Raw genomic sequence first — 18,233 nt, forward strand, 5'->3', positions numbered from 1 at the left:
AAACCAATTAATATTGAAAGTACTAACAGAATAGCATTCAGTATCCTCAGCTGAGCAGTTCTATCTGGAATTACTTTTGACAGACCATTGGGATGTAGTATCTTATAACATGGCGAAGTATTATTTTCTGGCTAATAAGACTAGGATAAGAAAGTTGAGAAGCGAGATATGGGGTTGGATTGAATTAAATTTTAGATTATTATAATGTATGGAGCCCTCTTTTTTATGTAATGGATGAACTCAGGTGTTATGGTTCTGTTTTATGTTTTAACAGTTTATTACTTTATTTGACCAAGTTCGCTTATATGGAAAGGTTTTGTACTTTGTGTTTTGCTGGTCGAATGACCCTAACAATAAAGATTTGATTTGTATCCTCAGTTTCTAAACTGAACTAGTTTCATTAGAAATGTCCTCGCTTGTCATCTCAAACCTGTTAAGGTTGAGCACAGATAGGTCTTCCTAGGGAGAGAGTTTTAAAGTCAAGATGTCGCTACTAAGAAGGCCCAGCTCTGTATCCCAGGCAACCTAACCTCTTGAACAGAAGGGCCTCAAACAAGCACTCTTCTGCAGATGTTAAACCACATGGGGAGGAACATAGTTGAGGAAATGCTTCCTAAAATGCACAGGGCCGACTACTAGAACTAATGGAAGCACCACCTGAGGTGGAAATTGCTTTTCCCAGCAATATAATTTTTCAGTCTCAGGGGTGGGGAAAAGCAATTTCCCACAGTGGATATGCTAATTGAGGGAACAATTGTATAAGCCACATACAACACCTGAATAACCACCAAACTCTCTTAGCACAAAATGATTGTCTGAGGAAAATCCTTCAGAAGCCCAGCTGTTTGGGCTGAGCTTGCAACATGGCCTTCTTGATCACAGCCACAGTGGTTGAAAATCAGGAGAAGAAACAATAATATTTAGAAGTGTAGTTAATAGCTATGAAATACAGGAGAGATAATATGATCTCAAATATGAGCCAATATCAGTTGAATGCCACCTATGACCCTCAAGGACAGAATTCTTATCTTCTCCCATTGAAAGCCCTGACATGAGCCTACATGGTACACTGCAATATATACTTGATGTGTTTTCCCCCAGAAAGATTGACAAATTGGAAGGAGTTCAGTGAAGAGCTACCAAATGATTAAGGAGCTGGGAAGAGGGTGATTTATGGTGTATAATCTAAGTAAACAGTTTTATTGCTTGGTTAAGCATTGACAGGGGGTGCTATAGGAAGGTGAAAACCCAAGGGATGTCTGGGGAAGGGTTACGGGAAGTGTGCACAAATATCTGGAGTGTGCAGACATAAAGATGGGGCGGGTATATGTATCCTGAATACAATTCATGTGACAAAATGGGGAAAGATGGCATGTGGGAAGCAAGCACTGATGCTAAGCTATGTATGGGGGGAAACCCATGAGATAATTACTCATTACTATCAGTAACTCTTAACAGGACTCTGCCAGTTGTGGCTCAGCTGCAAATCTAGCATTGTATTTTTCATATTGTTCATAATTCCCTGGTGCTGCCATACCTTTGCAGCTCCAGCACTATTAAGGCTTAACACCTTTACATATACTCCAGTCATAGCTGCAGCACTGACAGAGTTACAAGTGAAATAGAACAAAACATCCTGTTTTTCTGTCTGCATGTTTGTCTGTTAAAAATAATTCCCTGCCTTTCTTAAATTCAAGGCAGCTTGCAAAATACAAAAACATAGCACAGGGTAGTAACAACAAAAGGGTCATGAAACAAAATGAGGAAAGGCTCGAGAGCCAGTGAGACATGCCTAAATGGGGCAATACCCCTACTGTAATATCTTGGGGAAGGGAGTTCCACTGTATGGGGGCAATCACCAAGAGGGCCCTTTCTTGCATGACTTTCAAATGAGTCTCTGCTGGCAAAACTACATGCAAGAGGGCCTCACTTAATATTCTCACAGGACAAGTAGATTCATATGGAAGGAGGCGGTTCTTCAAACACTCAACTCCCAAACAATTTAAGGCTTTATAAAGGCTGAAACCAGTACCTTGAATTGCTCCCAGAAACAACCTGATAACCAGTGCCACTAAGAAAGAACTGGTATAGTCGTTCAAGTCAAGACCCATGCAGCTGCATTCTGGACCAGCTGACATTTCCAAAGGATCTTCAAGAACAGTCTCACATAAAGTGTGTTGCAGTAATCCAGTCTAGATGTAACACTAGCATGGATCACCAAAAACAGGTCTGACTGAAATGCAAATAGGTGCAGCTGGTGCACCAACCAAAGCTGGCCCCGGGCTATGGCAGACACCTGGACATTCAGGTGAAATGCCTGTTCCAGGAGAACTCACAAGCTGTGAACTTGTTCCTTCAAAGAGAGTACAGCCCCGTCAAAAACCAGCTGATGTACCATCACTAAATCAGCAGTTTTCCTTCTGACTTGTCTAGATTTAATATCAGTTGAAATCCTACCAATACTTCTTTCCAGCAAAATGCATGTACAGTATGTAGCATTGCACCCAGAAAGCTGACTCTGAGCAGTATAAATGCTTTTTAGGTTGCCATGAAGATTAATTGTCCCCAACACTACCACATAAGACTCTTCCCCCTGACATCTTTGTGCAAGACCACTGTGCCACACAACAACACTATTGCACTGGTATAACAACCAGGGTCAACTCAGACTGCCAGATTCATAGTACATGTAATAGCTTTGTTCTTATTTGCCAGCAGAGGTCCTTATCTTTGGAAGGGTAGTTCCCACTGAACACTAGCAGACCATACAATTAAGAGAAATCAATACAAACAAACAATAATTTTGTTAGCAAAAAATACCCTGGTAGGCAGTGTTTGCTGATCAGTAACAATTTTAAAATGGTAGTGTCCTTAAAGCGAAGTGCTGATTGGGAATCAGCACTTGGGGACAAAGCAGTCAAGGTACTGATTCTTGCTGATAAACAATTATTCCTGTATAACTCTAGGGTGTAATCCACAGCCGAAGGACAAAATCTTTTACAATTAATGGCAAACTCCAAATGATTTTATTAATTTCATCCTAAGATTATTTCCCCAAGAATAAACAGTTTGCATGTATAATTCAGGCCTGATTGATTGATTTATTAAGTGCCATCAAGTCAGTGTTAGCTGACCACATAGCAACCACATAACTCTTAGCGACCACATAGATAGATTCTCTCCAGGATGATCTGTCTTCAGCTTGGCCTTTTCAGGCCTGGTTCTCACTGAATTGGTAAACCTGTGTTTGGGCTGGATCACTTCAAATATAGAAAGGTTCTAGCCTAGTCTTTTCCTTGACATGCTAGTTTTCTGTGTGGAGGTAACTTTTTATATGGAGGAGCCTTCAGTCATGTGAGCTCTCTCACTTGTTCTCTGAAATGGTAGAGTCCCAACACAGATTACTACCTCAGTGAGAACTGGATCTTAGCTAAGGGAAACAGCTTTATTAAAATCTTCTTTATCCAGTGCACTGAGATACTGGAATATTAATCTAAATTGATTAATTAAATAATAAAAGCATGGGAGTTAATGGACTTAAGTGCAATTAACTGGTAAACAGCTCAATCATGATAAAATTCTGGAACCCACATTCCAAGCATAACTGTGCTTTAGCTGCTCAGTTGCATTGCTAATCACTACTACAGAGTATAGAAAGCTCCATTGCTACTTGTGAAATGTAACCTCTTAATCTATTGGTAACATGATTGATTGTTGGCTAGTTGATATCTTTTTTGTGTGAAGCTACCTTACACTAATATCATCAACACGTTCTACACAAACCTGAAATACCCAAATAAAACATAATTCCAGGTCAGGATCCAAAGAACTTTTAAACTGATATTGTGGTCTCAGAGGAGCTTTAACACACTTTTTTTCCTTCCTCAAGCACCAGTCAGTGACTGGCAGTCACCATGCTTCATAGGAAACTGGTTTTGAAACTGAAGGGAATTGCAGAAGCATCTTGCATTATGGTCTAGGGGTATGTCTGTTAAGGAAGCAAAAGGGCCTTCTGCAGGCCTAAGCAGCCATTTGGCTCCCTGCTCAAGACATGAAATACTGTTCTTTTCTGTCCCTCAAGGTGATCTGAAGAAAATTCATTGTTTAAATACAGCTTTCCTTTGCCTCAGACATTTTCTACTGTTAGGATACCTTCTTAATTATTTCTTTTCCTTTTTTAAAAATGATTCATTTGCCAGTACACAGATAGCTCCAGAGCTCTATCTATTCATACCATCTAATATTTTATCATTTTAACTTTCCTCTTCTCCTTTCTTTTCCTCCTTGATTATTTTTGCTGGTTTGCATGCAATACTATTGCATCTCCTTGTATCAAGCACCTTAACAGACCAGGCCAACAGCCAAACAATGCAACCTTAGACATAAAACAAATGCACCAATTTGGGATTATCTTCTAAAGCACAACTGACAATCAGCTTTTGAGAATCTAGGTTACAAAACAAGCCTTCAGTGAAATATACTATTTCTGCCTTAAAAGGCACATTATCCTTTGCGAATAATATTCAAGGAGTGTCATGTTGCCCTTGGGTCTCACAGCAGTCTGATTACCTGTATTCTGTCTTCAGGAAGTTCTGTTTTCATAGCCAGCATCTCCCTCGCATAGACATCAGGATAATGGGCCTCATTGAAGGCTTTTTCCAGCTCTTCCAATTGATAGGATGTGAAGATTGTCCTGAAGGGAGTAAAACTCATTGGTGAAAAAAAAAAGGAAAAATGAAACAAAATACTAAACAATCCTAGGAGGCGGAAAGACCAAAGAAAAAAGTTAAGGAAGCAAGTAAAATATTTTTAAAAGGGATATTCTATGGATGGTCACCTCATGAGGTAAGGAGAGTCTTGAGAAGTAAAATTGCATGGAGTTCTGTATAACAAATCACCATAGTGCATTATACAACTAGGGTTAAGCACTTTGTTCTCTGATTGCCTCTGAAGCATGATTTCCACTGAATTCAATGGGACTTACTTGAGAATTAGTGTGTACATATGAAGTGCCCAAATAAGATTTGAAATTTTAGCAGGAGAATCAGGTATGTGTATTTAAATCCCTCTTACAGAACAAATGGGATGTTGACTTCAGACTATCCATAAGTATGTTCATAAATCAAGGTAGTGGGGTGTGTGTGTGTGTGTGTGTGTGTGTGTGTGTGTGTGTGTGTGTGTGCAGGGTAGCAAAGATGTAACAAATGAGGAATGGAGTATTCCTTAAATTAAGGCAAAGAAGAGGGGTTGAAATGCTTTTTAAAGTATGACACCTTATGAGCAGTCCCTGGATTTCTAAATGGAAAGTACTTCTCCAGATTTTTATTTCTGTTAGCAGTCAATAAAATAATCACAAAACCAAACCCATTTCAAAAACAAAAACCTCAAACATGTAAAGAAGGGGGAAAGCACCACCTCTTAGAATGTCAAAACAGAAATAGTAGCATCCCAAATGTACGCCGGGCCCCTCCACAAAAACATGGAACTATGTGATTTTATTTATTTATTTATCATATTGGTATCCCACCCTTCATCCAAGAATTCAGACATACTGGGGTGATTTGTATATTATCCCTCTGTTTATATACTATATTATTTTAATTTAATTAGAATCTGTATTTCCCTCTCATCTAGGCTGTTATCCTAAGCATCCCCCTTTGGATGTAAACTTCTTTGAAATCAATAGAGCTTACATCCAAACAAATATGTTTCAGACTAGAATGTACAATTAAGTACCTTACATACACACACATCTGTGTGAGTCCATTGTCCATTCTCTATTGGTTCAAAGGCATGTTCAAAATTAAGCCATCTTGTATTCTTCAGTCTATCATTTTGCCACTTATCTTTTAATAAGGGTAACCTTTTACTACATTTGAGCACATTAAAAATACAATAAGGGTTCTGGTTTGTAGATTTAGTTTCATCTTCTACAATCACACTGAAAGCAGTAATTCTACAGCATTTAAAAAAACATAACTTCCAGCATTAGAACTAGCATAACTTCCTTACATGAAATGTAACATTACTCCCATTTTATGGGAGTAAACAAAAACAAAACCATTTCTAAACACTCAACATTTGACAAATCCATACATCTTTAACGTAAACACAGTTAAACAGCTTTGAATTCTACAAAATGTTGTTGCTTTCAGCAACAAAATCTATGTTTTGAAGTAGGGAAATTTGGGTTTGTCCTCTCAATAATCACAATGGGTCACTGAAAGTTGGATTTTATGATGAAATTCAAGTTTTAAGATATAAGCCATTATTTGATTTTTCTGCCTTTTTCGGTGTGACACCCAAATCTACATTTTCAGACTGGAATCTCCTATACCTAGTCCTTTTTCATCTGCTTTTCCTTTATTTGTGACTTGAGCACCACACAGCTCCCTTACACTTCTGTAGGGCAACTGTACCAGCAGCAGCTTCAAGCTTAGCTGTGTTATGCTACTAATACAACAGTAACTATCCTGTGACTTTACCTCTTCAAAAAATGATACATTTCATGTTAAGCTTTCTTCTGGTTTACATATCCCATAAGAAATTCTTCCTCACTTTATACACACAAACACACTCAAAACTAAAATCTGGGAGCAGAAACAGATAAAAGCACAACTGATTTGGGGGGGGCAGATTGGAGAAAAATGCCAGCAAAAGAGAGAATGTGCAGGAGCTATCCACGCTCCTGTTGTGTTGCAAATGTGAACGAACATCAGGCTATCCAGACCAATTTCTGGAGGTTAGAAAACCTCCCACTCTATAATTAATCTAGGAAGCTGTTAGCATCCCAGCATTTTCATCTAAATATACAGGTGTGTTATTTATTACACACATACACACACTCCTGGTCCTCCCCACACCACCAAAATGAGGAAAGATAGCTTAAAGAATATTTTTTTTAATGTTGATTACTAAAACTAATAAAATAAAATAAAGAATTTACAAACTCATTAGGGCAACCCAAATGCTTTTGAATTACTTTCCAGCATTGAAAATCTAAAGAATTATATCAGATCAACAACAGAGTTAACAAAGATGTTTGTTAATACAAGGGACGTCTTCTGCAATCAACCATTTATTTAGATTTGCTTTTAAACCTGCAAGGTTTCATTTTTCCAAGAGGTCCCTACTTCAGTCTCTTTCTCCCTGGGCAAACTAAAAACTATTTTTCTTATTGTGTGCATCTTTGAGGATTTGGAGAAACTGCAGGACACAATTGTTTCTTTTAAGTCTACAACTTTTCTAATGGAATAGATTTCCTGTCCAAAACTGGCAGAATCTCTCTGAAATTCAGTGTTAATTGTTGTTTTTAAAAAGATCTTCCCTATAAACAAAAAAGTCAACCTCCCCTTTTTTCTGCTTACGTATTTAAAGGTTATAGAGATTTCTAGTTCCTCTCCACTCTGCAACTACTTGTTGGAGAAACAACTTATACATGAGAGAGGAATTAAAAAAACACCAAATATACTGTATAAGGAAAATATATTTAAGATAAAAATTTAAATGATTAAAACACCAACATTCTGAGCCAACTTCATTCCAATCCAAATGAGAAACGTACTCCAAGTCGAATCTTGATCTAAATTTTGAACCCATTTACTTCAGTCCAGTTCATCTTCTAGCAAGTTCTTTTCCATTGAACACATCTATGAAATTGGGGCATGACATTTGCCTTTACAATTGCAAATCTTGAGGAAATTACACCCTACATTCCAGCCAGCCTTTCACAGGAACATTGTCGGGAACATTGTCTTAATCCCCATACATTCTGCCTCTTCGCAAAACTGATCTAATTATTTATCCTAAATTGTGCCTAAACAGGTGGGCGCTGTGTCCCTGTCCTTTTGTCTTGAATTCCAAAAACAACAGAATCACTGTGGGCTTGTCTGGGAGGAGAGTATTCCTGGCCACCCTTGCAGTCCACACAGACGCTAGGATTTCATCTAAGGGGTCATATCCATTTCCCAAAGGGCAAGAGAAGGCAAAACAGCAGGGCCAAGATTACCCATTGGACCTGTGGCAGATACAGGGGGGAAGAGTGCAGGATACTTCCTTGGAAGACCTCTTCACATCTTCCTCCCCTCAACCACATGTCCTGTTTCCAAACTATTTTGTCAGGTTGCTGAACACTTTGACGACTTTTCTGCTAGTCACAAAAATTGCATTACCATTCTTGTGGGAGGGGTGGTGGAATCATGTCATAGCCCCTGATTCTTCTTGTGTTGCCCTGTTTATCAAACCTCCCTGAACAAGTGCCCGCCACATCTTTTGGCTAGGCAAAGGGCTGGCTTGTTTTTAAAGGTTTCCAGCGACTGCACATAAACTCCTAACGTATTTAATAATATGTGTTTTTTTAAAAGCCCAAAATGTCACTGGAGAATGAAGAGTACAGAGGTCCCTGCGGACAGCTCCCTTCGAGCAGTGCCTTTTTGACAATGCATCACTGGGCAAGGAAGCTGGATTACATCCCCCTGGGAAAGGCGGCTGCAGCTCCTGGAAAGAAGGGAAAGTGGTGGAGGGCAGCCGGCCAGATCGGCAAGGACGGGAGGGATTCACTTTGCCGCCTCCTTTTGACACACAAACAACATAAAACACGGATATGGAAGTCCAGCCCGTATACTCTCCTCCTTTTGTTGCAGCCAGTTCTGAATCTGGACCTCTGGGGTCCACCCAGGGGGGTCCTGAACAGGAGACGCTCAGGCTGGAGAATCCAAAGGCTCTCGACAGCAGCAGCAAGGAAAACTGCTCCTTTTGCTGGCACATTCCTAGAGTTCTTCCACTCCGCTCCCTCCCTCCCTCCCACGATCAGGGCCCCGATCCTGAATCCAGCGAGGGCGAAAATGGATGCTGAGGTGAGAGGGCTAAAGACATGGGAGTTGCCTGCCCAAGGCGAAGAAGAGCCCGGTGGGATCCCGAGCTGGCCCTGCCCCAAACTAACTCCCCCCCTCCCCACGGGACTCGGGAGCAAAGCGGGCTTACCTGTGCCGTCTCTTCTTCCGCTTTTTGCTCTGGTTTAAGGAGGATTTGGACATTTTTCTGTCGCTGGAGGAAACATCCTCGGAATCTGGGGACAGAAAGTCGGTAGCGATGGGGACAGCGCCAGAAGCTAGTCTCCAATCCCGGCTCCCCAGGATGCTCCAGCCTGCTAGGAGAGTGTCACCCTTATTTGCCCGAATCGGGGCTTGGTGGGTTTTTTTTCATTCGCTCAGCTGATATTTCTTTTCCTGGGGCGGGGGACGCCCTGCCAGCCCTTTCCTGCGGGAGATGATGTACTTTGGGGGGTCATTTCCTTGAGTTTCCTTTCTCCTTCCTGGGCTTGCATCCCAGTTTTGTTTCCAAGCCAATGGCTTGTCTGACATTACTCCCACTTTTAAATTTCATTTTTTTCAAAAGAGAGATTAAAATAAAACTAAGAAATAAAATTATCATCATCATCATCATCATCATTTTTTATTAATGGCAACGAGAAGGCGCAATGCCTCACACCAAGTGGTGAGGGTTGCCAGAAGGATCGGGGCGAGAATAGAAGTGGAACTTTAACCATGCAATCTTGGGGTTCCTAGAAACCCTTTGTGCCTTTTATTGTCCTCTGAATCACCCTCACATTTATAGGGCGGGGCAAAGAAAATCCAGAGTTGGACCAAAGGGACTAGATCCCATCAGTAGATATTTATTAAACCCCCTGAAATATTTACTCGTCCTTCCATCCGATTAAGGCTTCCAAATAACTTCTGTAGCTTCTCTTATTTTATGTTTAACTTGTATTCTTCTGCATTCTGGTTTTCCTTTTTAAATATTTTATTTCCCTGGGGCATTATTATTTAATAATAATAATAATAATAATAATAATAATAATAAATAAAAGCCAGATCCTTTAGAACGGAAAGTGAATTTCTAAGTGGCAGCGGGCCACTTAGAAATTCATTTTGATCTAATCCGTCAGGATAGAAGGAAACTGTTGATTCGAATTCGAATCAGGTCCCCTAGTTCTGCCTTCGAGGCCCCAGACTACTCCTCATTTGCTCCCATCGATTATAATTCGTTATTATTAATTTAGATGGTGCGCTCTGTCTGTGTGTGTGTTGGGTTCAGATGCTTAGCCAGAAAAAAGGACACATCTGGAGGAAACGGGAATTCCTGGCAGGGGGTGGAGGAAGGCCGGGCTGGCCCAGAGACGTCCCCGGACATCAGGGAAACTCCTCACGCCCTACAGGTAGGTTGGGCCCGCCGTCGTGGTCGCCCTTTAAGGGGGAGCGCCATAGAGATGCGGCTGGCCAGGGGTCCGTCTAGGAAGAACCGAAATGGAGAACAAGGATTGCCTTGCAAACCGGCAGAGCTCTTACACCTGCCCGGGCTGGAGTGTCGGCTTCCCCCTTCGTCCTCCCGGGCCCCGGGGCCCTCCTCCTCCCCACTGATGTGAGCCGGGAAGTTCTACCTGAGCTGGCCGTCTGGCTGGTGTCCAGCTGCGGGGGGGCTCGGCCCAGCGGCTGCAGGTGGACGCTGGGCGGGTCGGCCAGCACCTCCAGGAAAGTGGGCTGCGCGTAGAAGCCCGGGAGGCTGCCGGCGCTCAGCAAGCCCATGCCCACGCTGCCCACCCCGGCGGGGCTGAGGACGGAGCGGGCCGCCAGCAGATGCCCGGCGGGTAAGGAGTCCAGGGCTGCGCGAGGGTGCGAAGGCGGCTCCTTGTTTAAGCCCAGGATCTCCTGGATGCCGAAGCCCGTGCAGCGAGGCGCCGTGGGGCCAGAGGTGGGCTTGGCCCCCGGGGTTGCGGCCGCCCCCGCCGCGCCCCCTGCCCCTGGGGGGCCTGAGGCCGGCGGAAGAGGGGCGCCGTCGGGGGCTTTGGGCTTGCTCGGCAGGCTGTGGGCGAGCGCGTCCCCCGCTTTGCCCGTCATGCTGCGGCTGGTCCCTTGTGCCTGCTCCCGGGAATGCTCGGAAGCCCCCGCCTCAGGCCCTTTTTATACGCCCAGCCTGGAGCCCAAGTGGGGTCAGAGCCGAGCAGCCAATCACAGGGGCCAGCCGCGATTAGGAATTCCAAAAAGCCAAATGGCGGGGGAGGTGAGGAGAGCGGGTGGGGGGGAGGCAGACCCGTCAGGGGGCGGCCTGGGGCGCGCGGGCAGCTGCGCGCAGAGAACCAGCCTGTGCGGGATATGGCTTCAGCAGGTAGTCGCTTGCCTGCGCGGCTGCCTGAGGGCAACAGGCGGGCAATTGAGGGAGGCTCATTGGGGGGTCACCGCAGCAGCATCGGCGGCCGCGTCCCGCTAAAGCGAAGAAGCCCTGCCAGCCAGCCAGCCAGCGGCGCTCGGGATTGTGACAGTTGGGTGTGGGCCGGCCCAGCACAGAAAAGGTAAAGTCTAGAGGATGGGGCTCCAAATACCGGAAAAGGATAGACTGGCGGGTTGTCCTATGGGCGCTTTTGGGGGCAAGCAGGCCCCTCGCACGCCCTGGACGTGGAAGCATTCCAGAGCAGAGCAGCGCAGACAGGCGAGGGCTGTGGTGGAGTATTTTTGGAAACTTGCAGGGCTGCATCGCAGATTCTGGACCTGTGGCTGAAGGGGAGTGGGCTTCTGGGAGGGTCCTTTTCCTGGAGTGTCGGCTCAGCCGAGGGAGCAAGAAGAGCCCCAGGAAGGGTGTCACTGCCTTCGCCGGAGAGAGTGCAAACGCTGCCTTAGAGAACTGCGAGCCACAGAGGTGGTTTCCCCTCGATTCACCAATGAAATCATTCCAGTCCCGTCGAGGGCTATTCAAATTCATACCCGTTTGTAAACAAAACCAAGCAAAAACGAGTTCTGACAAACTCCTAACTATTCGAATAACTCTCACGGTAGGCAGCTAAGCTAATACAGGACTTTGTAGTTTGCAATAGCAACTTTGTAGCGGCTGTCATTTCTTCATTCTAAATTTCTCAGTTTGCATTTGTTCGTTTTAAATGTTTCAGTTTTGATTGTTCGCCATAAAGCAACATAATAAACGTTCTACGCGGCTTTTGAAATGGAAGAATTTTTTAAAAGAATATACAGAATGACTGATTATCATACAACAACTACAGTGAGAATCTGGATTTGCAATATGAAAAATGTGCAGAATTTGAACATCGTTTTGAATAGTTGGTGTAGTTGTAAAGCAAGATTAAACATTCAGTTACCGTTTTGACTGGATGCGACTATGAAACCAATGCAGAACAAAGACCCACAAGTAAATTAGTATAGCAAAGAAAAAAGTAAAAAAGTTGAACCCTTATATTGATATAGCTTAGCTACCTTTCACTAACGATAATTCAATGCTATTTATTTGTAATATTCCATCAGTAAAAGAGAAGGAAAACCAAAGGTAAGTACTGAAGGGTGAATTTGGAAGTAAAATTAATTACACAAGTTGAAATCAATTATACGAAGCAAATTAAAACTAAACTATAAATTCAGCACATTTTACTTTAATAGAATTTGAATGGAAAGTGTTCAGTAAACTGAGAAAGCTGACTTACATTTTCAGCTTTATGAAATCAAAATTCTTTGCATCCAGCACATTGTACTGAATAGCTATTTCCCTCAAACTGCCAAAATTTTATATTCAGTGAAACAGAATTAAAATTAACTAATTTCCTCTGCTGAATTATATATTATTCTGAATGTCATATGATTTTAAAATAATTGAAATGTAACTAGTCATTTAATTAAATAAAGCCAATTTACATTTATATTCATGTAATCTCATTTCATAGGAGCAGGTTAAAATTAATCTAGATTCAAATTTTGTGTGCTCAATATTAATCCAAGCAAATTGATCTAGAATTAGATTTTCAAACATAAATAACACACCTTGCTTGCTTCCACTAAGAGTCAAGTTCAGCAGAAAGTTATCCATAAACACAGGAGACATTTCAGTAGAATATGACCCTATTCTGGTCATAGGGAAAAGAACTGGTTGTATGGGGCTCTGCTTCTTAAACAGTGTACTTTGCTCATTATTTAACTAAACTTATGTATATCATAAAGTGAAATGCCTTTTAGAGACAGTGGACAGTTCCTTGCATATAAAACACCTTGCTGTTGCCCAAGGTCTCTGATACACTTCCTGCTTTGTTGTATCTAGCTTTATGCTTACATTGTATAAGTTTCTTGGAAAATGGAACATCATTTTGCCAAATTCTTGTCTATTGCCTGTCACCCAGAATTAGTTAATTTCCTGTGGGAATGTCATTTTTGTGTAAAAAACTGCACAGAATAGATGCATATGTATTGATTACTATGCATGGGTTTCTGCACAACACCTGCACAGAAGAAACTTCCATGCAGAAAATGTGTCTCTTGTAAATTGACCCTGAATTTTCCATCCATGACTGGGATATCTGAGAGTTAAAGTCAGTAATAAAAGCACAACACACTGCTTGTGACAGGAAGGGGCAAATTACAATTATTTCTTAGTCTGGCAGGGGCTGGTTTGGGCCCTGGCAGAACTTGGTTGTCTGTGCCTGTTGCAAATTACTCTGTCTAGTGTTGCAAACTAATGTATCCTCCTCCCTCCTGGTGCCAAAATAAGCACTAGTGTGGTGAATGCACATATACCCTATCATGAGCCAACAATCATCACAAGACAAAGGCTGGCAGGAAAAATTCACTGGTTTATAGGCTCCCCCCCCTCCCCAACCTCCTTCTTCCCCTATTTTGCTAGTGGCTATTTGGGCAGGTGATCCTCTAGGACAAAGCCATGTTTTTAAAAAAGCATGAGATGAGACAGAAAATGACACTTGGAATCCTCACATAACTCCTGACTTTTGTTCTAAGTCTTTAATAGAGATGGTTCATGGTTTCAGGTTTTGATCAACAACCAAGAGGTCTAGATGGTACAGTGTTCCTTTTAACAGGGATTTCCAGATGTTGTTGACTACGAGTCCCATCATCTCCAGACCCCAGCAAAGGCCATTGGAGCTGGGGATTATGGGAGTTGTAGTCAGCAACATCTGGGAATCTCTGTTATAGTGAAGTATACTGGTCTACAATATACTGGTCTAGATACCCAATTATTTTTTAAATAGAAGCTAGGATTCTCAGAACTACAAAGTCCATCAGATTTTGCTAGACCACAAATATAGATTTCTAGATCCTGACAATAGTCTGTTTCAGACTTTTGGATCCTGACAATAACCTGCTGTTTCGCTAGACCCTAAATGGTTCTGGTGCTTGATCTGTTACAAACTCTTTCCCCCTGTTTTTGCTAACAAGGATCACACATTTAGTCCAATGGCAAAGTACAATCTAAGCCATAACTAGAGGTCATCTAGGTTTGCTGCCAGGCTTTCCATCCTAAGAGATCTAAGGCAGGACTGGGAAAAATCTCATAGCTCAGAGGTAGAGTGTCTGTTTTGTATGCAGAAGTTCCCCAGTTCATCTCTAGCATCTCCAGGTGGGACTTGGGAAGACTCCAGCACCTGAAACCTTGAAGAGCCACTGCCAGTCAAGAGACAATACTAAGCTAGATAGACCAATGGTCTGACTTGGTACTGTATAAGGAGCTTCCTATGTTCCTATGAAGTACCTAAAAATCCTAAGACTAACAACTGAGCATTTTGTCAGCTGCCTTAAACCCTCCACATGTGCCATTTTAGGCATGTCAAGAAGGCATGTTCAGTTATTTTGCTATTTTAAAACTAGCATATTCTTTATAGCAGGGTTAGGTAATAGTGCCACTTCCTGACAGCTAAAGAAATTATCACACCATGTCCCTCTAAGCACTTTATTGTTGTTCAGCTAACAAATGAACTTTGAATGAGGTCACCCAGGCTGCTGGATATTGTGTTAATGGCTCTGGAATTTGATGTATAGCTGCCGAAAGAGCCTTAATTCTTGCTGAATATACTTTGTAGTAGTTATTTTAAAGGACCCAAAATACAATGGTCAAAATCTAACACCATGGGCTTAAAGGCATGTAACTCTTTGATGGATTGTGGCAATATCATATACTGGTTCAGTACTGCTTCCTTATTCCGTGTCTGGTATGCATTTTATTTATCATCTTAGTGTTTGCTCATACAAAATCAGTTATTTCCTGTTCCTTATCTACTTTGGGAATAGAATTGTTTCTCTTGTATGATGAGAAATTCTGTACTTCCTGGATTATAAAATGCAAAGATTATCATTTCTATCTAGAAATCATTGCTTTACAGAAGGCACTTTTTAAAACCACTAATATGATATCTAGGCATATCCTTTTATTACTTCACGGGATCTCTTGCATGTCCCAGATATTTGTGTCTCAACAGAGGCAGCTGGCACATTTGTCACTAACCTTCTTTGTCACTGTGCACCAAACTAGACATTCATTCATTAACTTTTATATAGATGGGGGGCAGGGTCTATGCATTCTCTTGAGCCAGCAGATATCTAAGGGAAGGCAGGTACCATTTGTTTGCACTTAGTTGTGTAAGGTGTATTGACAGAAGGAATAGGGAAGGAATAGAAATTTTTCTCCCTCTCTCACAACACTAGAACCAGGGGTCACCCCATGAAACTGAAGGTTGGGAAATTTAGGACCCACAAGAGGAAGTACTTTTTCACACAGCGCATAATTAATCTATGGAATTTTTTGCCATGGGATGTGGTGATGGCCACCAGCTTGGATGGCTTTAAAAGGGGCTTAGACAGATTCATGGTGGACAGGTCTATCAATGGCTACTAGTCTGATGGCTGTGGGCCATCTTCAGCCTCAGAGACATGATGCCTCTCAATATCAGTTGCAGGGGAGCAACAGCAGGAGAGAGCGTATGCACATACCTCTTGTCTGTGGGCTCCCCAGAGGGATCTGGTAGGCCACTGTGTGAAACAGGATGCTGGACTAGATGGGCCTTGTGCCTGATCCAGCAGGGCTGTTCTTATGTTCTAAATAGAAGAGGAAGATGGTGTAGAAGTAGAAGAGGAGTGTAGGAATAAGAGGAGACGGAAGAAAGCAGCTCAGATGTGGCGCAAGTTGTAGTTTAGTCACAACTACCTTTTCCCAAGAAAAGCTGTCTGTCAGCAGACTTGGAAGTGGAACTCAAGCAACTTTGGACTTGATAGATGACGTAACCAGGACTCTACTCCTAATGCTTCTGGTTTCTCATCAAAGAAACATTTCACAACAATTCTATAAAGCAGCTTCAAGGAAAGAAGACGTAGATCTTTCAGGACAATAATGGTTATGAAGATTGCTTGTGTATCCAGACTCTAAAGTGGCTGAGAATCGCCTCCAGCAACACTTTGCCAAAGTCAACGCTTTTACAAATTCCCAAAAGAGACTATAGTTAATTGTCTTTGACTAGTATTCTTCTTTACCTTAGTTGGTTTCTCCATTCCTTGAGTTTAGATAGTCCAGAGGCCTGGCAAGGGGAGAGTGGGCCCATGTGCTCACATAGAGAACATGGGCAGCCTCTACCCCACCTCCCATGGCTCACATGCTCACCCCCCAGTTTGTCTCCTCCCTCCAGTTGGCCACATGCTGTCCTGCCGCCACCAGCCACCTCCGTGTCATGCCACCCAGCACCCAGGTCTGCTTTCCTCCCATTGGCCCCTTGGGAGCACATGCACACCCTCCTTCCATTATCTAGGATGGAAGGAGCCCAGCCAAGATTATTATTAAGATGAGCCTGGGAGTCGGGTGACTGCAGTTGGCTAGCAGCGCCAGCAGCCCTGGCCAGTGGGAGCGGGGGTGGCTCCCATACTCAGAGCACAATGGGTTATTCGAACCCATCCGCCCTATTATAACTCTGCCCCTAATTGTTACTTCTGCATTTGAACAAAGGTCTAAATTATAACTCTGTGAAATTACACATCCTTTACCTCTGGAGCTTGCTTGCTTACTTATTTAACATATTTTTATCCCACAGAAGGCTCAAAGCAACTAATAAATGTGTGTGTGTGTGTGTGTGTGTGTGTGTGTGTGTGTGTGTGTATACACACACACACACAAAATAAAATCACAATTTTAAAAAATAGCACACGCAATTCAAACCACCTAAACATCAACAAAAGTAAAAGATCTATAGTAATCAACTAAATCCACCGTCATAACCTTATGAAGCAGATAGGTTTGACAACTTATATGGAAGGCAATGAGAGCACTTCACACTTCATCACTGAGGATAGTATTCTAGAGATTTCGGTAAAGGCCTCTTTGAAGCAGGTGTTCTTTTATTTTCCAGAACAAAAGTAGGGATCAGAGTCCAGCCCAGAGTGCAGCTGCTCTGGGGTTTCATACAGGGAGAGACTCAGCGACAGTGTCAAAGATGTGAGCCTCTGATTGTGAAGTGTCTTAAAGGTATGCACTAGGGATGTGAACAAAACTGGTTTGCCCGGTTCAGTTTGAATTTGAACCAGGTTTTGGTTTTTCTCGAATCACCCCTGGTTCGGTTGGAATTTGATCAGTTTGAACGGGCTCAAACCTCCAAAAGTGGGTGAGGTGGTAGCTGGCACCCATGGGTGCCTACCACACAACCCCCAAAGCAATCGGACACTCATACATTTTTTAATGAATTTTTGAAATATTTCTTTATTTTCAATGACAAACCATGAATCCACTCTCATTTGCTACCAGCGAATCTACACTCAGAACACCTCAGAAACAACAAAACCCTGTACTCCATGGGTTAGCAACCCATGGGGGTAGTTGGCACCCTCTGTGAACTATACCACCACTTGCTCTGGGCCTCCCCAGCACACACACACCCCAGGTGCAGTTATGGGGCTGCTGAAACCTCCATTCTTCCCTATGGAGAAAAACCTTAAAGACACTTAAACTTCAAAAATGACTTAAAAATCAGCCCTTTGCCCAATTCCTTTGAAATAATTCTGGTAGCTTCTTTGCCTCCCTTGGGAACTACCACCCATCACACTAGGCCACCCCTTCCCCCCAACTGATTTGAATCTCCAGAAGTGGGTGGGGTGGTAGCTGGCACCCATGGGTGCCTACTACCCAACCCCCAAAGCAATCGGACATTCGTACGATTTTTTAATGAATTTTTGAAATATTTATTTTTTCTCATAGGGTATAATGGTGCTCAAACCAGCCCATTATTCCCCATTGTGGAGCACCCATGGGTGTCAACTACCACCCAAACCCTGAATCAATCGGACACTCCTACGATGTTTTATTAATATTTGAATTATTTTTAATTTTTCTCATAGGGTATAATGGGACTTGAACCAGCCCATGATCCCCTATTGTGGAGCACCTAGAGGCACAAGGGTGCCTACCACCCACCA

At 42.7% G+C, this 18,233-nt stretch overlaps 1 protein-coding gene across 2 annotated transcripts in view; it reads right to left on the reverse strand.

Moving 5' to 3' along the window:
- VSX2 (visual system homeobox 2) overlaps positions 1 to 10,910 on the reverse strand; it is a 43,859-nt gene extending 32,949 nt beyond the window's left edge. For both annotated transcript variants that reach the window (XM_053287286.1, XM_053287284.1), the window contains exons 1-3: positions 10,439 to 10,910; positions 8,983 to 9,067; positions 4,570 to 4,693 (exon numbers count right to left, since the gene is read on the reverse strand). In XM_053287286.1, coding sequence (XP_053143261.1) covers positions 4,570 to 4,693; positions 8,983 to 9,067; positions 10,439 to 10,895 — 666 coding nt within the window. In that variant the 5' untranslated portion in view covers positions 10,896 to 10,910. The remainder of the gene's footprint in view (positions 1 to 4,569; positions 4,694 to 8,982; positions 9,068 to 10,438) is intronic.
- Between the last annotated feature and the right edge of the window lie 7,323 nt (positions 10,911 to 18,233).

The sequence above is a fragment of the Hemicordylus capensis genome, chromosome 1, assembly GCF_027244095.1.
Source record: "Hemicordylus capensis ecotype Gifberg chromosome 1, rHemCap1.1.pri, whole genome shotgun sequence".
Taxonomy (NCBI): domain Eukaryota; kingdom Metazoa; phylum Chordata; class Lepidosauria; order Squamata; family Cordylidae; genus Hemicordylus; species Hemicordylus capensis.